Genomic DNA, 24,651 nt, shown 5'->3' with positions numbered 1-24,651 from the left:
AACCAAATTAACAAAATATCTTAGCAGCACAAACATAATTAGAAAATAACAAATAACAAATGAAGCAAATTTGTAATAGGTGAAACATATAAAAATGTTATGTAATCTCATTCTATTATAAATGGCAATTATTGTCTAGTAAGTACATGAGCTCATGTATTTTTTATGGGATATTAATTGTTTTTAAAATATTCTAATTTATTCATAATGGAAAAAAGGAAGAGCACTGGCCATTTTAGCTCTAGTTACACTTATTCAGATAGAATAGATTCAGTACTTTCCCCTCCACACAGAAATTCTTAGATTAAATTGGCATTTCCCATATTCTCAAGAAATATGATTTTAATAAAATGATCTTGGTTCCAACCTATTTTGATTAAATGGAATTTTACTTAGTGTTGGTGTGGCATATTAACAGTGAGAAAACAAAAAGTAAAGCTAAATGTTTAGAAAATTTAAGAGCAGAGAAAATTAGCCTGTGGTTTTAATCATAATATAGTAAAAGAGATAGTCCTCTTCTCTCCCTTAACCCCCAAACAGTATTTTTACCTATTCCTTGATCCTTAGTCACAGGATTAAGAGAGATCTATCCATTAGAGATGTACCCCAGGCTGTTTTTATTGGGTAATAAAAAGTTGATCTCAGGTAGTCAGAGAAACCATGTCTCATTTGTATCAGACAAGAGCATGTTCAGAAGCCATTCTGAGGATTTAATGAAGATGTCTAGAAAAGGGATGAAATCCACATATTGATCTGTCACGTTAACATACTTCAATTCTGTCTACCATTTTTCTGCACTGTAGGGGCAGCCTTTTCAGTGGTGTGTTACTGCAATTCTGAAAATAATTTGTAAGTTAGGTCAGTCCTCAGTGCTTTTGACATCTGGGATTGATAAGGTTGCTAAAGTGTCCTGGGCACATTCTCAACAAAGAGGTCATTCTGACTCTTCCAGAAAGATCTTTAATAGTTTTTCTAATATTAATCAATCATAAACATGCTAAATTTTTTTTCTAGAGTTAGATGTTTTCCCTCTTGATAGTTAACGTTAATTGTACAACAAATATGTTGAATAGTTTTGGATAAGCTTATCTAAAATTTGTATAATTTTCTCTTTTTTGATAACTAATTTGGAAAAGACTCTTTTTGAGTCTACATGATATATTTTATGTATTCTACATGATATTCACTAGACATTTACTTAGGGTTCTGTGGATTCTTTCACTTTGGCCCGTGAAGACTTCTGACTACTGGAGAGCAAGAAGTAGGAGATGGTTTCAGCATCCACCCTTCTCACAATGGAGTTCCTTACATATGATGTAAGTTTTCATATTTAGATTTTCTTTTGCCTTTGGTTTTTATGACTTTAAAAGACAGAATATACTGCTATTCCATATTATACTTTTAGACAACCTGTGCAATGTTGAACAGCACCAAGATCTCATATTTGCATTGCTTTTCATGAGATCATTACAATTTTAGGAAATAATGTTCCAATCTGTGTTGTATCTATTGAATTGTATTTTCAATCAAGAATGCATATCTGAATGAACATAGTACAGTTTTTTAAAAGTCTGAGTTTTCTGATTTAGATAGTAGTTGATAATGTTTCATTGAAATAAATCAGTGAATTGGCTGCATCAATTCAAACCACAGTGCTAAATGAGGATTCCATTTTACTACATTAGCCTTGCTTAATAATAGGACTTGCCCTGTCAGGAATCTCACCATACCGCTATAGCTCCTGAAATAATACTCTTTAATAGTGCCACATCCTGAATAGAGTGACAGAGATGATGGCAGCCAACTGCAATCCAACAGGTCAGTGGTTTTGGTCTTTTCATAATGCTATCCACAAAGTGAACTGCATTGGAATCACTAGTAGCATAATTAAAATGCATATTCCTGGGTCCTATCCCATACCCACTAAATAAGAAATTACTAGGGCACACCCAGGAATCTATATTTCATGCCAAGTCCCCCAACTGATTTTAAGACATACAAATGAGAATTTCTCCATTTAGAATGCTAACACGGACAACAGCAGATGAATGACTGCATATGACTCATTTTCCTTTATAACTGCCCAGAGCAATCTTCACATCAGTAGCTTGCGAACTGTAGGCGTGAAGAATCAAGGAACCTGGTTAAAAATTATTTCTTTATTCCATCCTCAGAGATCCTGGCTCAGTAGTTTTGTATGTAACCCAGTAAACTGTATTTCTTAACCACCTCCACAGGTGGATCTGATGGTCCAGGTACCATAATTGGGAAACACTGACTCTGAAAAATTCATGTCTGTTCTTAAATTCAGGACTTATATTTCCCCCTCTAGCTTGTAAACTCCTTGATTCTTTTTTTCTTTTGTAGGGAAACTCTAATTTTTTAAAAATTGTTGTGGGTACATAGTAGGTATATATATATATATATGGGGTACATGAGATGTTTTTGTACAGGTACACAATATGAAATAAGCACATCATGGAGAAGCGGGTATCTATCCCTTCAAGCATTTATCTTTGAATTACAAGCAATCCAATTATACTCTTTACATTATTTTAAAATGTACCATTATTATTTACTATAGTCACCTGATTGTGCTATCAAATAGTAGGTCTTCTTAATTCTTCTATTTTTTGTCACCCTTTACCATTCTCATCTCTCCCCTCCCACTTGCCTTCCCAGCCTCTGGTGATCATCCTTCTACTTTTTATGTCCATGATTTCAATTGTTTTAATTTTTGTATCTGACAAATAAGTGAAAACATGCGATGTTTGTCTTTCTGTGCCTGGTTCATTTCACTTAGCCTAATGACCTCCAGTTCCATCCATGTTGTTGAATCCCATTCTTTTTGATAGCTGAGTAATACGCCATTGTGTATATGTACCACATTTTCTTTATCCATTCATCTGTTGATGGACACTTAGGTGGCTTCTAAATCTTAGCTATTGTGAGCAGTACTGCAACAAACATGGGAGTGCAGATATCTCTTTGATATTCTGATTGCCTTTCTTTTGGGTATATACCTTGCAGTGGGACTGCTGGATCATACAGTGTTTCTTTTTTTGTTGTTTTTTGTTTTTTTTCAGAGTCTCACTCTGTCACTCAGGCTGGAGGGCAGTAGCACGATCTTGGTTCACTCCAACCTTCACCTCCCAAGTTCAAGTAATTCTCTTGCCTCAGCCTGCTGAGTAGCTGGGATTACAAGCATGTGCCAACATGCTTGGCTAATTTGTGTATTTTTAGTAGAGACAGGATTTCGCTACATTGGCCAGGCTGATCTTGAACTCCTGACCTCCAGTGATCCACCCACCTCGGCCTCCCAAAGTGCTGGGATTACAGGCATGAGCCACGGCACCTGGCCCATATGGTATTTCTACTGTTTTTTAAGGAACATGCAAACTGTTCTCCATAGTGGTTGTTCTAATTTACATTCCCACCAACAGCATATGAGGGTTCCTTTTTCTCCACATCATTGACAGCATTTGTTATCTTTTGGATATAGGCCATTTTAACTGGGGTGAAATAATATTTCATTGTAGTTTTGATTTGCATGTCTCTGATGATCAGTGATGTTGAGCACCTTTTTATATGCCTGTTTGTCATTTGTATGTCTTCTTTTGAGATATGGTTATTCAAATATTTTGCTCATTTTTTGATCGGATTTTTATACTTTTTACTATATAGTTGTTTGAGCTCCTTATATATTCTGGTTATTAATCCTTTATCAGATAGGTTGTTTGCAAATATTTCCCCTATTCTGTGGCTTGTCTCTTCACTTTTTAAATTGTATCCTCTGCTGTGTAGCAGCTTTTTAACTTGATGTGATCCCATTTGTCCATTCTTGCTTTGGTAGCCTGTGCTTGTGGGGTATTGCTCAATAAATTTTTGCCCAGACCAATGTCCTGGAGATTTTCCTAAATGTTTTCTTGTAGTAGTTTCATAGTTTGAAGTCTTAGATTTAAGTCTTTAATCCACTTTGATTTGATTTTTGTATATGGCGGGAGATAGGGGTCTAGTTTCATTCTGCTGTATATGGATATCCAGTTTTCCCAACACCATTTACTGATGAGGCTGTCTTTACACCAGTATATGTTCTTGGCACCTTTGTCAAAAGAGTTCACTGTAGGAGTGTGGATTTGTTTCTGAGTTCTCTATTCTGTTCTATTGGTCTCTGTGTCTGTTTTTATGCCAGTAGCACATTATTTTGGTTACCATAGCTTTGTAGTATAATTTGAAGTCAAGTAATGTGATTCCTCCAGTTTTATTCTTTTTTGCTCAGGTTAGCTTTGGCTATTCTCAGTCTTTTGTGGTTCCATATAAATTTTAGGATTTTTTTTTCTATTTTTATGAATAATGTTATTGATATTTTGATAAGGATTACATTGAATCTGTATATTGCTTTGAGTGGTAGTATGGACATTTTAACAATATTGATTCTTCTAATCCATGAACATGGAATACTTTTCTAGTTTTTGGTGTCCTCTTCAATTTCATTCATCAGTGTTTTATAGTTTTCATTATAGAGATCTTTCACTTCTCTGGTCAAGTTAATTCCTAAGTATTTAATTTTATGTGTGGCTATTTTAAAGGGTATTACTTTTTTAAAAAATTCCTTTGTAAACTCCTTGATTCTTATTCATCTCTTTATGCTTGACAGTATGCCATTCATTGAAAAGACTCAAATTTTGCTTATTGAATTAAAATTAATTCCTGTAAGATCAGTAACAGAACTGTTACTACAATAGAATGGAAGCCTAATTCCTGAAGTTTGTATGACTGTGATGAGAGATAGCAGATAGCGACTCCTAAATGAGGACACAAAGTGTTTCCTGAGTCCTCTATATTAACTGCCAATGGGAGTTTGAAGTAATGTGATTTCTCCAGTTTTTATAGCAGACCCTCTGTTTTTATAATAATGACAAGACTGAAGGGACAAGATGAAATAGTGCAAATGGATCCTGGATAAGCACCAGCTCTTCTAAAAAAATTTTTTTTGGTGTGTTTGTTGCTAATGTGAGATATTAAAGTAAGAAAAATAGATAAAATCAAAATGAGTAAAGAAAAAACATAGTGTCAGAAATTTCATTGAAAACCCACCAATAAAGAACAATACAATTATTTTAAATTCTAAGAGCTTATCCTGTTTCTTCTCATTGCATAAACTCATATTCTCTACTTGATGGCACAAGACTGAGAGGTAGATAGTTGAAAAGCTGCTCACCATTATCAAAACTCAAGCAGAGGGATTGCTGTTTATCCATTTGAGGAAACCTTGTTCTTTACAAGAGTAGGACACATTTCTGTGGTCACTGAAAGATACAGCTGAAAGGTGATCTAAGCATTTCAAACTGGAAACTTTGGGAGTGTTTCATTGATTTAACATTACACAGGCAAGTATTTCTCTCCTTAATTTGTTTTTAAATATGAGATACTATTCTAATTATATGAATAGTTACTTGTAGCCCAGAGGCAAGAGAGAAACTGCAAACTCTAAGTAAGAAAATTCAGCTGAAAGAGAAAACCAGAAAAAAAAAAAATTCTCTGGTTTAAATAAACTCCTTGGATATGACTTCTGTAGTCAGACACCAACACTGCATTTTTATTAGAAGTAGGAATTGGGATGGGGGCATTAAATTTATATAATGCTTTTGAAGCAATTCAGAGGCCTTTAACATGGTCTCTCACAATCAACTAGTTAGCCACATGACCTCATTTTGGAAGTATCCACAGGAGATTTGACCTCTACTTCCCAGGGCTCACTGAAGGAAATCAAATATTTTCTAATCATGAGAATCTTTGATCTTTATTCATTTTACTGTCTTTCTCTTCAAAAATAACTATATTATTTAGTCCCAATAACCCACCAAGATTTGCTTAATATTTTTTTGGAAAATAAATGAGTAAGTTTGCTTAAACTAAGGGGCAATCTCTATGGAATATTTGGTGTCCCAAGGTGAAAGAGACACGAACATTTTTAAGAGAATTTTTACAGAGCTGAGTAAAAACAAATCAATGAATTCTGCAAATTAGTTCTAAGTTGAAAACAATTAAACGCAAGTACCTTAATTTAAGCAAAAACCATTATATCCAATGTACAGATTAACAAAAATTCACAAAATGTTAAAATTGTTGCTAGTTCACTAGTAACTGTCATAAGATGTGAAGGATTAATCCAGAAGTTTCTAATGCTTTAGCAAGGACATTTCTATAACTCCATAAGGCAGCATGGTGTAGTAGTATGGCTGTTAGGCTTGCCCAGGAAGTTGCTCAAACAAACCAACCTATGTCCCGACCCTGAAGATTCTCATTCAACAGTTATTACTCCAAGCTTGGGCATCTATCTTTTCTTTGAAATGCTCTCTAGTAATTCTGATATACTCTGAAGTTGAGAACCACTGGTGCATTGGAAAGAGCTCAGACCCTTGGGAGTTATGAAGGACTGTATTTGAATTCTGATTCTGCCATTGATTTGCTATGTGACTGGGGCAAATTTCTTACCTCTCTGCGTCATCGTGTTTTTGCATATTTATCTAAAATGTCAACCAGCTGTGTTCTGTGATCTTAGAGAACTAAGCATATATTATGCTGTTCTTAAAGACAATTTTGCATTTAATAAAATTTTAGTTCACTTTACATAATATTCTATAATAAATGCTAAAGGCAACACAGTGTTTGATTCATCATCTTGTTATGCCTTTTTTTCCCCCACACCAAAGGTCAATTTCACAATTCTTTGAGAATACTTTCTTGCATCTGGACAGGAAAAGAGCTAGCGTGGCTAGGAAGATGGAGACCAAACTTAAGATTATTTCTACTCAACAACAGAATTGGTGGCATCTCTGCATTATCCATGCTGGAGGATGGAAAAAACGCTGATACTAACTCAGAAGTGGCAAGCAATAGTTTCACTTTCTTTATGATATTGTCATCGAGGAAGAAATTTCCTAGGGGAGGCAATGCAGTACAGGAGGGAAACTATGAACTTAGAGATTAGAGACCTGCATTCCAATTTTGCTGTATCACTTGGCACAAATTATATAACCTTGGATAGATGACAACCATAGTGAATTAATATCTCATCTGTGCTGTAGGAACAGGCATACTGCAGAGATTTCTGAGGATTTGTGTAATGAAAGTCAGATGTTTGTGTTAGTGCCTACCATTTTGTAGGTCCCTAATAATAGGAAAATCCCCTTTCCACTTCCACAGCAATATTCCATTTCCAAAAACTGCTGATCAGAAAGCTGCGTTTTTTTGTTTGTCTGGTGTGTGTGTGTGTGTGTGTGTGTGTATGTGTGTTGGGTCATGCCAACATTTCTGATTCTATCCTGTGATCCAGATGCTTCTAAAAACAGAATGTATGCCAAAATCATGTTGAACCTCATGGCTTGGTAACTTTTTGATCTCGGCTCACTCCAACCTCCGCCTCCCAGGTTCAAGTGATTCTCCTGCCTCAGCCTCCCCAGTAGCTGGGGCTACAGGTGCATGCCACCACACCTAGCTAATTTTTGTATTTTTGGCAGAGACAGAGTTTCATCATGTTGGCCAGGAGGGTCTTGATCTGCTGACCTTGTGATCCGCCCACCTCAGCCTCCCAAAGTGCTGGGATTACAGGTGTGAACCACCAAGCCTGGCTAATTTGAAGCTTTTAAGAAAAAGACTTGATATGATTGGAGGAGATTTTTTCCTTCCTTCCTCCCTTCCTCTCTTCCTTCTTGAAAGTAAATGGGCCGGGCGCGGTGGCTCAAGCCTGTAATCCCAGCACTTTGGGAGGCCGAGACGGGCGGATCACGAGGTCAGGAGATCCAGACCATCCTGGCTAACATGGTGAAACCCCGTCTCTACTAAAATAACAAAAAACTAGCCAGGCGAGGTGGCGGGCGCCTGTAGTCCCAGCTACTGGGGAGGCTGAGGCAGGAGAATGGCGTAAACCCGAGAGGCGGAGCTTGCAGTGAGCTGAGATTCGGCCACTGCACTCCAGCCGGGGCGACAGAGGGAGACTCCATCTCAAAAGAAAAAAAAAAAAAAAAAAAGAAAGTAAATGGCCTGCAGGAGAGAGGTTGAATATCCTTTAGCTGATCTGACTTCAGTAACAGGAAAACTGGAAACTACTTACACTAGAGGCCTCTTGCATTTTGTGGGATAGTTTCTTAGTTCTTAGGGGGAAAACAAATGAACAAACAAACAAAAACAGTAATGGAACACAGCTGGCTTTGGAAGTTTAACTGCAAATATTTCCAATTTTGGCAGTTTTAATGCAAATGTTTCCAATTGCCTTTGCCTTATATAGAGATTTAACAGAATCATTAATGTCAATCAGAAATTCATTTTTGGAAGTTGAGAACAAGCAGGTTTTATACAGTGAAGCCTGGGGCAAGCATGAACACATTTTTTTTTTCCCTACAAAAGAGTCTGAAAATTAACAAGAAACTTATAAAATAAAATTAACACTTCTACTGTGTGCTTCTTTAATTCTTGGACTTTTCTTTGCAGATGTTTCCTAATTCAAAGTTTGTTGTTTTGTTGTTTTCTTAGTTCAAAGTTAATTTGTTTACCTCTTAAAGATTAATTTATCTAAGCCTTCTAGGAACTGCCACACAGTGATAGTCTCAAAAGGATTCAATAAACTAGTTCATAAAATGTCCCTATCTTCTATTGTCTTAAATCTAATCATGTTCTGTGAACTGTAGACCCAGTGTGTAACCCTGCGTGATTTATCACCCAGAGTTCTCTACTGTATTTCAAAGTTGGTTTATCTCAGTGGCAACTGAGGGTTTATTGAGTAATTCACATTTTTCCGGAGAAACTGGTTTGAAGGATCCAGTGCAACCTGCCAAGCTCTGTCTTTGTTTATAAACCCACTTACTGGTGATATCATTCAGGATAATCCCTCTCTAAAAACCTTGAATTTTGTCTGGTCTTCTCGGATGAGGAATTCTGAACTTGGTACAATCTCATTCTAACTCTTCTCTAATATACTAAGTACTCGTACTATATACTTTACTATAACTTAACAGGAAAAGGTTGACCATTTTTGGTATTATCTCAATGATACATTTTTCAGTGTCTGAGCTTGCACTCATTCTTAAGTAGCTACATCAGTTTTAATAGTTTCTACTACTTTGGATTTTATTCCCTTGGTATAGATACTGTCGTTTTAATGTTTTCTTAAGGAATTATTCAGAGTAGATTATTAGCAACTTAAGATCCTAAACAGATATACATGGGACATGGTTGTTGTAAAAAGAAACATATTGATAAGACAGTAGGAAACTCAAAATGCTTTCAACGTTTCTTTCAACTTTACTACTGAATTATTTATTTGCAACTCATTCTCTGGTATAGTGGGGAAAAATCATCCATGATTTTTTAAGCCAAGATATATTTAAGACAACAATAAAGCTAAAATACCAATTTCACTATCTACATTTGCTTTTCACACAATGAAAAGCTGATTGGTTCATAATTACATGAGCATATTTTCCATAAGTAAGAGATGAAATAGTAGCTCGGAGACCCTTGGTCTGTGGTGAGCATGTTCACATTTCAACACATGAAATTTGGTGTGTGAAATTTCCCTAGCAGCTCCTCAGATTGTATGAAAAACTAGAAAATAATTTTTTAAAAAGCAAAAGCAATGTTAAATACTTAAAAATCACATTTCTAATAAAAATAAGTCAAACTATTTAATTTTGATAAATAATTTCAAAACTAAAAATGAACCGAACTTATACTCGATGACATAATTTTGTAAATTCATGATTGATTTCTGCCTCATTCTGATTTATTGGCTACTTTACAAGATAGGTGTTTCTTTTCTTCCACTGTAAAAGTGTAATGTGTTCATTGTATTTGGAAAACGTGTAAGATAGAAGATTATGGTTCTTATTTTTTCACTATTATAGAGGGTAATTTTTCCTCACTATAGAAGTAGCATCATCACAATTCTCATTTGAAAATTTGAAAATGCAAAAAAAAGTAATCCAAGATCACATCAACATTTAGGGCTAATAGTTGAGATTATACTGAACATAGTTTTTCATCTGTTTTTGCACCAATATATTACAAGCCTTTTCGTGTCATTTACTGTTTTATAAAACATGATTTTTAATGCCTGAATACTTGTCTAACACTTGTATGTATTGTTGTTTATTTAGTCATTCCTCTATTGTGGAACATTGAAATTGGATCCAAGTTTACTATAATACTATAATAAAAATATACATTATTTGTGGTGTCTCTGGTTGTTTTCTTAGAGTGACACCTTAATTATCTTTGTGAGAAAGTCCTCAAGAATCTTGCCATTAATTCATATACTTTCCCCCCATTGATATGTCCCTTTAAGTGCTCTGAAAATAAGAAACTTAGTAATAAGAAAGAAAATTAATCTTCTCTTCCGATTCTTCAGTTCTAGTTCTCTGTGGCCAATGGATTTTTTAAAATCCCTTTGTCCACAGCATCTCCCATTTAATTGTTTCTTTCTGAAAGCAGGGAAACTGGTAGTCAGATGTGACGGCTATACATCCCATAAAAGGAAAAGAATGAAGCAGATGTCTGAAATTTGATACATAGAACAGATGTCCATTTGGTCATATTTCCTGGGGGATATAGCAGTAATCAAAGGCAAACTGGTAACATTTTTAGTTACTATGTTTTAAAGAAAAATTTCCAAGTCTCACATAGCTGACATGGTTTATTTACCTTCAGGAACACTGTAGTACTTGCAGTGAGTTAGAATTCATTCATTATTGTGTGTGACTGGAGAGATGTATTGCTTAAAAGCTATATCAGGCCCTACTTAGGAATAAGTTACAAGTGCATTTAAATCACTTTCTTTATGTCAAACTCGTTAAAGTTAAATGGCAACATCTAGAGGGGGTCTTGATTAACATGAGATAAATATTTGCAGAATCTGATGCCTACTGGAAGAAACTCTGACCCAGACAGGAAAGTTCTTCAGAGTAAAAACCAAGAAGGGTAAGAGTGGCTATGCAGTAGAAGTAAGCCTTGGCCTGGACCCAGACAAGATCATTGCATAAGAGGTTGGTTTTAGAAGTAGAGTTGGCTGAAATTAAAGTCTCGAGTGACATGAAGACAGTGTTAAAATAAATCCAAACTCTTCTTTATTGCTTGACACTTTTCCAATCAGCATTGACTTCATTCCTGGTAAGCTGATGTAACATGCTGAGTTCTGCCTTATTTTATACTTTATTTGGCTAGAATTTGGGGGAGGGGGTAAAGGTGCAGTTTGATTATTTAAAATGTGCAGGCCACCTCCACCAACTTTCTAATATAGGGCTATTACTTAAGGGAACACACCCATAAAACTTTGATTTTCTAGTAATTCTGCTTTTGTGCATTCCTAATTTCAGACTCAGCGAGGGTGAAAGAGTTTTAGATTTGGCAAACACTGCACTATTTTCTCGAATTTTTTGGATTTGCTAAAACCAATAACAAATTTATTACCCAATTTTGTTTTCCCTTTAACTTTTTTTCCGTGTGTTGCCACTGTATCCTCCACATCTGGCTCAGTGCTTGACACTTAGTAGGCACTCAGCCAATACGTACTGAATGAACAAGTTTAATGCATTCCAGTGTTTTTTTAGTTGTTAAATGATATTGTGCCTAATGCATACTTCTTCCTCCTTTCACTTCTTCATTAATCCTTTTGTTCATGTATTTTACTTATGTCAAGCTGTCACATTGTGTGCATGAACCAAGGGATTTATTTTTTCTTCCACAGCTCCAGAGTCAGCAAATGACTGACCTTAAACCTGAAACACCCATTGGTTTCCGCCTTTACTCTTGCAGAATGAGTTATGAAGCCAAAGACCACAAGAAGAGCACACTTCTTAACAGCCACTTCAGAGGTGACAGCCAGGGAGTAAGAAATAAGGAAGAACCTTCCAGAGGATGGAGTCCCCACAAATAATGATGGAAAAGAGAGTAGATTTAGAGGCTACTTAAGGAATTTCCCCATTCCCAGTGTAGGAAGCTTCTCAATACTTGCTAATCAGGATTTTCTTATGGTTATACCCTAGGGACTGCTGCTTGCCAGCCTGTCTTCTCTTTTTTGAATAGAAGGTGTCTTTGTTTGATTTTATTTTTTCTTCAACTTTGCTGTTCTACAATGACAAGAGGTAGAACAGAAACATTTTCTACCTCAACATGGGAGGCAGAAAATTCACCTTTTTATCCAAGAATACCAAACCAGAAGCTGAAATATCTGGATCTGATAGAGAGGATAGTCTATTCCCCCTTGGATTTTGGACTGGTTGCAATAATGGTATGAGACCCTGGGGTAGGAATGAGTGTCTTCTATGTGTGAGAAAGACAGGAAAGCAGATATTTGGCGACCTAAAAAGAAGGCCATGGCCGAACCTCATTAGTTGTTCAACAGTCCTATTTTCCTTTTCTCTTGGCCACACAGCTATGCATTTTCCAGCCATCCTTGTAGTTAGATGCCCAGTCACAGTTCTGAGAATGGAATATGGACAGATGTGATGGGCACTTCTGGGCCTGGGCCATAAAAACCTTCCACATGATGTCCAGTGCCTCTTTACCCCATTGACAGTTGGATATTGTCATTCAGAGAGACCTCAGATGGTTTAGAAACCATGTGCAGAAGATGGCAACCTTCCCTCAGCATGGATCCTTATATGACCGTGGAGTGCAATGCCTTCTACCAATTACACCTACTGTGTTTGAGAATCAAATTTCATTTGCATTAAGCTACTGATTTGGGGGGTTTATCTCCTTCTAGTACTAGTTGTACTAGTAACTAATGAGTTATTAGTACAACTCATGCAGAATGGAGAGTTAATGTGAACACATATGGCACAGACAGGTGAAACCTAGGACTTTCAGATTATGGATGAATTTCTGATTATACTTTCCTTTCCTTCAAAAAGTTTTTTTCAAATTAAATGTTGTAATATAAATGTGAATTCTTAAATATCTTTCTTTCTTTTCTTTTTTTTGTTTTTTGAGACAGAGTCCCGTTCTGTCGCCCAGGCTGGAGTGCAGTGGCGGGATCTCGGCTCACGCAAGCTCCGCCTCCCGGGTTCACGCCATTCTCCTGCCTTAGCCTTCCGAGTAGCTGGGACTACAGGCGCCTGCCACCACGCCTGGCTAATTTTTTGTATTTTTAGTAGAGACGGGGCTTCACCGTGTTAGCCAGGATGGCCTTGATCTCCTGACCTTGTGATCCGCCCGCCTCGGCCTCTCAAAGTGCTGGTATTACAGGCATGAGCCACCGCGCCCGGCCGGAATTCTTAAATATCTTTCTAATGAAATGATGACTAACTATAGAAAAGAGAATGCAGGAACATATACATCCTTGATAAGAGTGTGAAACTGATGCAGGCAATCTAGAGGGTCTTGCCTAGGGATAATGAACAACAAAACATACCTAGGTAAAAGAAATGAGAGGTTACTGATAAAAAGCTAACATTTAACCAGCAGTGGTGGCTCATGCCTGTAATGGTAGCACTTTGGGAGGCTGAGGCAGGCAGAGTGCCTGAGGTCAGGAATTCGAGACAAGCCTGGCCAACATACTGAAACCCGTCTCTACTAGAAATACAAAATTAGCCAGGCATGGTGGTGGGCGCTTGTAATCCCAGCTACTTGGAAGGCTGAGGCAGGAGAATCGCTTGAACCCGGGAGGCAGAGGTTGCAGTGAGCTGAGATCATGCCACTGCACTCCAGCCTGGGTGCCTGGGTGACAGAGCTAGACTTCGTCTCAAAACAAACAAACAAACAAACAAACAAACAAACAAACAAACAAACAAAAAACTAATATTTATATGGCACAATATAAAACATTATTTTATACTTAGGATCACATTCAATCTTTGCAAATCCCTGTGAAATAACTATTATTATCAGATCCAGTTTATGCATAACAAAAACAAGACTCATATAGGTTAGGTAACTAGGCCGTGGTCTCTCTACCAAGCTCTATCTTTCTGGTTGAGGAGAGAGTATCTAGAGCTTCAGTGTTCTTTTTACTGCCCTATGCTACCTCCCAGTACAGATAAAACAACTAAACCAACAAATAACTTGTAATTGAGGATTTAGACTTTTAGCAGCTTTAACCATCCAAAACATACCTGTAAGACCAAGAAGAGAAAAACAGTTTACAAAAGCCCATATTTATTGCACCAAGAAAAAGCCAGGTCTGTGAAATATTGCTTAGAATTTGTATACTAAACTCAGCATAATGAATTAACAAATTCAGTGACTTCATTTTCTCCTAGATTACAATAAATGGAAGACTTAAAATGATGAGAAAAATAAACACAGAAAACTTCAGTTAACAGGGTAGAGGATGACCCATTGAAAGACTGGGCATTCATGCGTGGGAGGTAAAGGCAAGTCCTATGAGTGGTAGACAGTCTGAGGCAAATGCTCTCTCTTTTTGTTGTTTGATTCTAAATTTAGGACAACTGAAGAAAGGGCCTTGGCCTGGTCTGGATCAAGTTGGTATGGAGCCCATGAGAAATGAAAGATGATTCATAAACATACCTAATTCATCCCAGGCAATAGCAGAGATGACCATGAAAAATGAGCCACCTGCGAATTCGCAACTATTCTTGGGGAATGTCATTAATTACATTTTTATTAAAAGGCAGGAATACCCAAGCTGACATATGGGTTACAAAGGCAAAGTAGAATTTCCCTCTATGGATTTTGTTAATGTAAAATGTAAATTAATAAGCTTTTACTAATATAAAACATACCCATCAATTCATCGTCTTCAATTCAGAAAGAACTAAACTAGAGTTCGATGGTATCTTAAATCCAAAAAATCAAAATAAAACCCAACCAGCAGCCATTTGCCAACTTCCTGAGTGCTTAGGACTCCCCATTTCTAGTCTAGCAAATGTCTTCCAGTTGCAATTTTAAACATTTTTTTCCCAGATCTTTCAAGAAACCTGTAATAGTATCAAGTGCAGCACACAAGGCTACCTTTCTGTAAGCAATCAGTCTCATCTACCTACCTTTACTTTATACAGTCTCCTAAATTCAACCCTAGAATAAAAAGTACTTTTCTTTTGTTGTTAAAAGTCCTTTCTCTAGTCAGGTGTGGTGGCTCATGCCTGTAATCCCAGCACTTCGGGAAGCTGAGACCAGAAGATTGCTTGAAACCAAGAGTTTGAGACCAGCCAGTACAATGTAGTGAGACCACCATGTCTAAATAAATAAATAAATAAAGCTGGGCATGGTGTCACGTATTTGTGGTCCCACCTACTTGGGAGGCTGAGGTGGGTGGATCACGTGAGCCCAGGAGGTTGAGGCTGCAGTGAACAATGATCATGCAAACCTTGGTGATAAGAGCCTTGGTGATAAGAGTGAGACCATGTCTCGGTAATTTAAAAAGTCTATCCTCTGCCTCAAAGGGACTTTGTTATTATAAAACTATTGAAAATGTGTAGAAACATATTTTATGTTTATTAAAACTATTGAAAATATGTATAAACCAGGTGTGGTGGCTCACACTTCTAATCCTAGCACTTTGGGAGGCTGAAGCAGGAGGATTGTTTGAGGCCACAAGTTTGAGACCAGCCTAAGCAACATAGTGAGATCCCGTCTGTACAAAAATTTGAAAATTAGCGAGCTTTGGCAGTGTGTGCCTGTATTCCCAGCTACTCAGGAAGTTAAGGCAAGAGAATCCTTTGAACCCAGGAGTTTGAGGTTACAGTGAGCTGATTGTGAACTGTACTCCAACCTGGGCAACAGAAAAAAAAAAAAAGAAAAGAAAAAGAAAAAAGAAAGAAAGGAAGAAGAAAATATGTACAAATGAATGTTTTAAATTGAAACAATTACTATAGCATCAAAATGCTCATTCGATGAGATGGAAATTTCTTCTTGTCTATCTATTTCTCATTTTGCAGCAAAGGCATGATTATATTTCTATAAATTTTTGCCTTATATAGTCAGATAGAAACATGCAAAGTAGGCAGAGCCTAGGCATCTACCTGAAAGAAATACCCTCCTGCATTTTCTTGAACATATTAACTCTTCCTGAGCTCCAGTGGGGCTATCTCTGGAGTCCTTTTCTGGACGCATAATTTTAAAGCAGGTGCCACTTGTTAGGGTGGCTTGTTCTTTTTCTTCACAGTACTTTTCAAAATACTTAAATATACATTTATTTCTTATGAAACTTGTTTACCTCACTGGACTTTAAGATCTATGAGGTCAATCCCATATGTGTTTTGTTTTCTACCTTATTACCCCTGTTCCCCAGGCACAAAGCAGTATGTGCCTGACATACATTTGACTCTCAATAAATACTTGTCATATTTGTGTGCTTGTTCAAATTTTCTCACTCTTTTTGTGTGTAGGTGTGTACTTTCTTCTTATTTCTGGACATTTACAGATTTCCTTATTTTGCCTGAAGTTCAGCTATGCATTAAAACTATTTTATGGCCGGGCATCGTGTCTCACGCCTGTAATCCCAGCACTTTGGGAGGCCAAGGCGGGTGGATTACGAGGTCAGGAGTTTAAGACCAGCCTGGCCACGATGGTGAAATCCTGTCTCTACTAAAACTACAAAAATTAGCCAGGTGCAGTGGCAGACACCTGTAAGCCCAGATACTTGGGAGGCTGAGGCAGGAGAATTGCTTGAACCCAGGTGGCAGAGGTTGCAGTGAGGTGAGATAGAGCTACTGTACTCCAGCAGCTGGGTGACAGAGTAAGACTCTGTCTCAAAATAAATAAATAACTATTTTATAAAAACGTATTTTATCTATTTTTTTTTTTTTTTTTTTTTTTTGAGACAGAGTTTCACTGTGATGCCGAGGCTGGAGTGCAGTGGTGCAATCTCAGCTCACTGTAGCCTCTGCCTCCTGGGTTCAAGTCATTCTCCTGCCTCAGCCTCCTGAGTCGCTGGGATTACAGGAGACTGCTACCATGCCCAGCTAATTTTTGTTTTCTGAGTAGAGATGGGGTGTCACCATATTGGCCAGGCTGGTCTCGAACTCCTGACCTCAGATGATCTGCCCACCTCGGCCTCCCAAAGTGCTAGGATTATAGAAGTGAGCCATCATGCCCAGCCTTAACATGATTAGGTGTTTTATATTAGAAGACATTTTTCTGGTCCTCTAAGGAGTTGGCAAACTTCTGTAAAGGGAAGATAATATTCTCAGCTTTGCGGGCCATGTGATTTCTGTCCCAACTACTCAACTAATTCACATTTATCTTTCCTGTTGTCATCAGCATCAATTGAGTATATTTTTTTATTATTATTTAAGTAGTAGGAAATCATATAGCTGTCAAGATAACAAAGACCTTCACTGGCAGTGTCAGGCTCTAAAAGATAAAGCTCCAACTCCCTCCCATATTTGAGTACGAATTTAAAGCTAATATTTGCTAGTGTTTACGGTGGTTCCGGCAGTATTCTAAATGCCTTTCCTATGTTAACTCATTTACATCTCACAACAGTACAAAAGATAATGATCATTATCATCTCCATTTGGACACTGAGGCTTGTTATGTAAAGTCACACCACCCAGTGGTGGAGAGAGGACACCAGCTTAGGTCTGTCTGACTCCAGAAACCATGCTCCACTCAGGATGCTAAGACCCTAATACCCATGAGTATCTGAATTATCAAGCAGGTATTCGCCCTTCTCCAGTAGCCACCTTGCCTCAGGAACAGATAATCTCACCGCAGCTCCAGGGAAAAGCTTATTGATCTCCATGCACTCTTACCCTCTAGACAGTGATTGGCTTAGTTCTGAGGTTTCTGAACAAATCAGTACATGGCATACTTCAGGCCATAGGGGCTGGTCAGAAATGGACATGTAACCTCAACTAGGCTGATAAGATGGGAGGGAAATTTGCTGAGGGTTTTTAGAAAACACGTTTCATCAATCTTGAAATTGGGGAGAAAATCTTGGAGAGGGCCAGCCTCTCTTCATCTGAAGATTGCCATATATGTGTGTGAAGCTTGAAGCTACAGCAAACATCTTACTGATCATGAGGATAAAACCAGAACAAAGTGGCAGAGTTGAGAGACTCAAAGACCAAGGCAGCCAGAGCTCTAGTTAAATCACAACTGCTCACCACTCTAGTGCTGGATTTTTTCCATTGTATAATCAATACATCACCTTTGCGTTTTAAACCAGTTTCAGTTGGGTTTTCTTTCAGTGGAATGTAACTTGACTGATGCAATTATGTGAAGTCTTTCAAAATCTGGCCTCAGCATACCTTTCTAGTCCTTTTTTTTTTACTTGTTTAGAGTCTAATAAATTACCCAGAGTTTCCCAAACACACCACACCATTCATGCATTTGCAAGCATGATTCTTTCTGCTTTCATTACCCTTTGCTCTCCTCTCCTTTGAGAACTCATGTTGGGTTGCAATCATGTTCCAAATGTCTGTCTCCAGCACTTCATGTGGCTACATCACTTTTGTCTTTACATTCTTTGCCATTCTCATGCACTTAACACATAATAGGCACTCCAATAAGTGTCTTTAGGATTAATAAAAATGATGGGCAACATGGAAATCTGAATCACAATATAGTCTTTCTCCACAAGATACTTAACCGTCTACATCAATACTGTCTGGTAAAACTCTCTGTGATAGTGGAAATGTTCTATACCTGCCCTCTCCAGTAAAAATAAGCCACTAACCACATGTGGCTATTGAGCACTTGAAGTGTAGCTAGTATGACTGAAGAAATGAATTTTAAATTTCATTTAATTATAATGGATTTAAAGTTAAATAGCCATATATGGCTAGTGGCTACTATACTGAATAGTGCAGATGTAGACAACAAATTTTAAAAATTTTCCAAACACGGGAATGGGTCACCTAAATGATTTGAGATACCAAGCTAATAAAAACATCTAGAGATGGCACTATTTTGACTCTAACAATTTTTTTAATTGAAAGTAATATATATATACACACACACATATATATACACATATACATATATACACACATACATATATACACACATATATGCATACACATATATGTATGTGTGTGTGCATATGTACACATACATATATATATAATCTAGAGGTTTCTTTCACTTTTCAAAAATAGCTTATCCCCATAACTTGAAGAATATAATTTTATCTGTCTTTATTTTGAATTTTCAATTTCAAGGAATACAAGCGATAATATCTTGAATCTCATAGATGGCCAGTAACTACTTCTTGCGTAATTCCTTATTTGCACAGAGCTTTATTCACAGCCAATCAGCAAGAGCATTCTTATATTCTGAAACATATACAATTTGTGTAGCAAAAACCTTTCAGTTTTGGGATACGCAGCAATAAAATCAAGCAGATAATTTTTTCCATGGAAAATCTCTTTACAGTTATCAGATTCCACATAGTGACAAGAAAGTAGATATTTCCATAGCTAATGGCTTGTGTTTTAAGAATCAAGTGATAGAATCTGTTCTTGTTACCCACAGAATGGCCATGTCAACATGTTTTGTGATCTACCTCAGATGCATTTTTCAACTATATTATACACATCAGATTCCCTTCCTCCCACAACTCTTTGAGGGAAAAATTTATGGGGAAAAAAACCAGTTTTTTTTTTGTTTTTTGTTTTTGTTTTTGGCATAACTTAGTATACAGCCCTACTTAGTAAACTTAGTAAAAAGTGAGGTTCCAGGAAATAGTGGTGAAAGCCATACCTTAAATCCAGAAAGCCTTGAGGGCAAGAGAGAGAGAGAGAGAAAGACGCAGAGACTCCCTGGGTAAGCAAGGTATTATTACAGCATTTTAAACATAAAGAAACCAAGGCTCAGCAAAGTATGTATCTAGTCCACTATCACACAACTCATAGTTGGTCGTATGCAGATTCACACTCACGTCTGTCTGCCTCTGAAGCCTAGGCTGTTACGTACCATCTGATCACAACTGATAGTTCTCAGGTGATAATGAATGCTGCTGATATTGGACCATACTTTGAGAACCACTGTTCATAAAAGTCAACAGCTGACAATAAATAGCCCAATAGTGAAAACAGGTGCTGAGATTTGCAAGGCAATTTCACAGATAAGTTACCTAGAGTATAATCACGATTTCCAGAACAAAATCAATGTTGCTGTGTTATAAAAAACACTGCATTGAAAGAAGCGGTAGGTAAAGATTGGGTTGACCACAAAACTCTCTGCCACAATATTTATCTAGAAGCCCATAGTTGGCAACAAAGGTACCAGGCTAACATGAAATGTCTGCTATGTGATGAAAACGAAGTCCAGAGGTGGGGCCAAGATGGCCTACTGGAAGCAACGGTGATTGGAGGCTCCCATGGAAAAACAAACATAATAAGCATGTGAATCCTTCGCCAGGAACCGAGGTATCCAGGTTCTCTCATCAAAATTGACTAGAAGGCTAGCGTGACTCATAGAGAGAAGGAAGAGCAGCATGGTGCGGTGGCCCACCTGAGAGCCACAGGAGGAAGGGGGGTCCCCTCCCCTTAGCCAAGGGAGGTGGTGAGGGAGCATGCTGCCCAGCTGGGGAAACTGCTTTTTCCATGGAATGGTGCAACTTATGGGTCGGAAGAGCCCACTGGGGAACCCACGCCATCAGGGCCTACCGTCCCAACTCGAGAAAGTGCAGATTCTTACAGGCTCTCAGCTAAAATCTGCTGAAGCCTACTGAACTCCTGGGGGCAGAGGGGCGACCAGCACTGGCTGCCACCTCCTGCTGTCTAAGCCATTTGAGCTCCTTGGGGGAGGGTCAGCAGCCAGCACTGGGACTGGCAACTGCCTAACAGGCTAAGCTCCCTGGGCGGGGGAAGGGTGGCACCCGTTTCTATAGCTCCAGGCTGTGCTTTTCCCGTGCCGGTGCCAGGGAGGCTGGATGGCTTGGTCCCAAGACTTGTCCCCACAGCCCTACACACAGTGGCAGCCACACACACACTGTGGCAGTCTGTGGCCAGAGTGCCTCTTCAGGCCTAACCCCCACCCATCCTTCCTCAGTGGTGGGGGAAGGGCTTCCCCGCAGGATCTCCAATAACTCTAGCCAGAGGCTTAGGAACAGAATTCTGATCTCCCTGGGCCTGAGTCCCTAGCGGGAGGGGTGGCTGCAGTCTCTGTGGACCAGCAGACTTAGTCTCTCCTCCTGGTAGTTCTGAGGAATCAGGGCAACCCAGACAAGTGGGTTCCCCCGCAGTGAAACACACCCTCTCCACCAAGGGACAGAGTGGTTCATTAAAGGGTCCTGCTCCCGTTGCCACAACAGGGTGAGACCTTCCAACAGGGGTTGTCAGATATCCTCTACAGGAGCAATCCTACTGGAATCAGGCTGGTGCCTCTCGAGGTCAGAGGTCCCAGGAGAAGGAGCAGGCACCCATCTTTGCTGCTCTCCAGCCTCTTTGAGTGACATCTCCAGGCACAGCAGCAAATCAGATGAATAAGGCCTGAAGCAAACCCCCAGCAAACTGCAGCAGCCCTACAGAAGAGGTACCTGACTATTGAAAGAAAAACAGCACAAAGTGACAATAGTGTCAATAACAACAACAAAAAGGCCCCCACAGAAACCCCATCCAAGGGTCAGCAGCCACAAAGACTGAAACTAGACAAACTCACAAAGATGAGAAAGAATCAACGGAAAAAATGCTGAAAACCCAAAAGGCCAGAGTGTGTCTTCTTCTCCACATGATCTCAACATCTCTCCATCAAGGGTGCAAAACTGGATGGAGGATCAGATGAACGAATTGACAGAACTAGGCTTCAGAAGATGAGTAATAAAAAACTATGATGAGCTAAAGGAGCATGTTCTAACTCAATGCAAAGAAGCTAAGAATCTTGATAAAAGGTTAGAGAAATGGCTAATTAGAATAACCAGTTTAGAGAGGAACATAAAGGACCAGATGGTGCTGAAAAACACAACACGACAATGTCGTGAGGCATACACAGCTATCAGCAGCTGAATCAACCGAGTGGAAGAAAGGATATCAGAGTTTGAAGACCACCTTACTGAAATAAGACATGCTGACAAGAATAGAGAAAAAAGAATGAAAAGGAATGAACAAAGCCTCCAAGAAATATGGGACTTTATAAGAAGACCGAACCTACAATTGATTGGAGTACCAGAAGGAGATGGGGAGAATGGAAGCAAGCTGGAAAACACACTTTAGGATATTATCCAGGAGAACCTCCCCAACCTAGCAAGACAGGCCAACATGCAAATTCGGGAAACACCGAGAACACCATTAAGATACTCCATGAGAAGATCAACCCCAAGAAAACAAAGCCCATTGGGGTAGATAACTGAGAAAAGCTGTCTGAAGAGGGATCTGGGAATTTATTCTAGGTTTTGGTTCTATGTCCTATCAGCCTTTTAAGAACCATTAGTTATCCCAAAGGCAGTGTGGGGCAGAAGCAAGTGTGCTGGCCTTAGAGTCAGGCTGTAGGGTTGGAAATCCGATTTTTCCTCTGCTAGGTAGAAGACCTTTGGTAAGTTAATGCTTCAGGCCTCAGTTTCCCCATCTATAAAATGAGAATAGTAATGGTTCTTACTTCACAGCGTTATCGCAAAGATACATGAAGTAAGGTGTGAAAAGACCTTAGGATAGTAGGTGCCATGTACTAAGTATCCAGTAAATGTGAGCTGTTAGGATTATTTTGTCCAACTGCTGAGTCAAGTCATGAGATGTGAGGCTTTTCCAATTTGCTTGATGATGGTTTGTACCAAAATCATATTCTGTTGAAAGCAGATAAATTTGATCATCTGTTTCTGGACAGTCTACAGATCTGTGCTATCAGATATATGTGCATCATAGATGTTAGCATTCCTACACACTGGAAAGGAGATTGTAAAAAAAGAAACTTCGAATTTTCTTTTTGCCAGTCTTATGTCACCCCCTATATTCCAAAGTGCCTTATGAACAACATATGTAAATTTTCTCATTTAGTCCCTATGAAGGTAGTTGTTGTTTTTATTTAAAACATCGGAAAGTTTGAAAATCTAAAATCTGAAGGTTAAGAGGTAATATGACAACAAAATCATAAGCAAGAATTTGAATCCAGATATGTTTGAGACCCAAGGTTACACTGCCTTGAAATTTATAAATTAAAACAAGAGAATATGCATAATGTCTTTTTTTTTTTTTTTTGAGAGGAGAGAGGGTTTGATATCCAAATGCTCATTCACAGATATAATATTTTATTTCCAATGTTTTTACCTTAGAAGAACTTATGGGATAATAGAAATATCAAAAGTTTCCATAAATAAAATATATAACAGCTAAACCTTGTAGAGTTTAGACAACAGAAAGTATTACTGCATGGGTATTTAGTAGTCACATCTGCTCCCTAAGCAATAGAATAGAACATAGAAGAATATCCAAAAAATTGGGGGAGGAAAAACAATCTTAAATTTAAAAGAAAATTAGTGAAGAGTTCAGATGAACTCGCAGCAGATACTAAGCCTGAAGCATCCACTCAGGGAGTTTGAGTATTTTGATACTTAGTAGTTTCCAGAACATAGGCGATCTCACCTGCCCTGGACTGAAACTAAGCACTCTTTTCCCTCTTTTGGGAAAACACCGATTTCCACCAGCAGCTGGTTGCTGTCTTGTTTTGTCTGCCTTCCTCTACCTGTGCAGGTAGCCTGGTCCCCACTTGCAATACGGGGCTATGAGAGAACATTGTAGTGAATCATCTTGCCCTAAGGCATTGCCCATCACACACGCTTTCCCATAAGGCATACCTTACTGTTTAGGATCTGGAAAATCCTCTGCTGGAGTGTCTGGCCAGCCTTGGGCCTCACAAGAATATAAATGACTTTCAGGTCTGGGCTGGTGCGCAACAGCTTCTCCATCAGCACTTTGCCCAGGAAGCCTGTGGCCCCCGTGATGAGAATGGACTTGCCGCTATAGAAAGCTGCGATCATGGACATGATTCCTCCCTTTCTTTTATAGATCCTGAAAGAGGTTCCTGAAAAGGAAGAGAAATAACAAAAGATTACATTTTTAGAAGTTCTAGTATTCCAAGTCACTTAAAATGTTTCTGTTGCTTCCAGGAGTTTTGAATGCAGAATAGATCAGACAGTGAGAGCATTACGGCTTTTAGGCAATACGACTCATTCCAATCAATATTTATTGAGTTCTCTCTACATGCTAGACTTTATGCCAGGAATTGTGAGCAAGAAATGAGAAAGACATGGTTCCTGCTTTCAAGGAATTGCTTGCAGGCTAATGGAGGAGGCAGACAATAAAGAGACTGTTAAATACAATATAGTAAGTGCTAAAACAAAGGGAGACATGAAAGGGGTACATAGCAGCATCTGGAGATTTCAAAGTATCTGTGGGTGGTGACATCTGAGCGGAAACTTGGAAGGCAAAGAAGGGCTGGGGTCAGGGTGTCTCAGGCCAAGGAAAGAGCAAGGGCAAAGGTGCAGCCGTGTGGCACAGCGTGCATAGGGAAATAAAAGGATGCAGTGTTACGTGACATAAGTGAGAAGGTTAGGACTGGCCCTGTAGCTTGTGAAACCAAAGCTTAGAACAGCTATCAGGTTTTTAAAAATTATGATGTAAGACCATCCTGGCTAACACAGTGAAACCCCGTCTCTACTAAAAAATACAAAAAAAAACTAGCAGGGCGAGGTGGCGGGTGCCTGTAGTCCCAGCTACTCGCGAGGCTGAGGCAGGAGAATGGTGTAAACCCGGG

At 38.6% G+C, this 24,651-nt stretch overlaps 1 protein-coding gene across 1 annotated transcript in view; it reads right to left on the bottom strand.

Annotated features, from left to right (window-relative positions):
- The window catches only part of FAR2 (fatty acyl-CoA reductase 2), a 200,103-nt gene that overhangs the window by 43,912 nt on the left and 131,540 nt on the right, over positions 1-24,651 (bottom strand). Inside the window, exon 2 of the mRNA XM_023209007.2 lies at positions 23,693-23,919. Coding sequence (XP_023064775.1) covers positions 23,693-23,881 — 189 coding nt within the window. The 5' untranslated portion in view covers positions 23,882-23,919. The remainder of the gene's footprint in view (positions 1-23,692; positions 23,920-24,651) is intronic.

Source organism: Piliocolobus tephrosceles, chromosome 10 (assembly GCF_002776525.5).
Source record: "Piliocolobus tephrosceles isolate RC106 chromosome 10, ASM277652v3, whole genome shotgun sequence".
Classification (NCBI taxonomy): Eukaryota; Metazoa; Chordata; class Mammalia; order Primates; family Cercopithecidae; genus Piliocolobus; species Piliocolobus tephrosceles.
The sequence above is the reverse complement of the archived record's forward strand: the minus strand, read 5'-3'. Positions and strand labels throughout refer to the sequence as shown.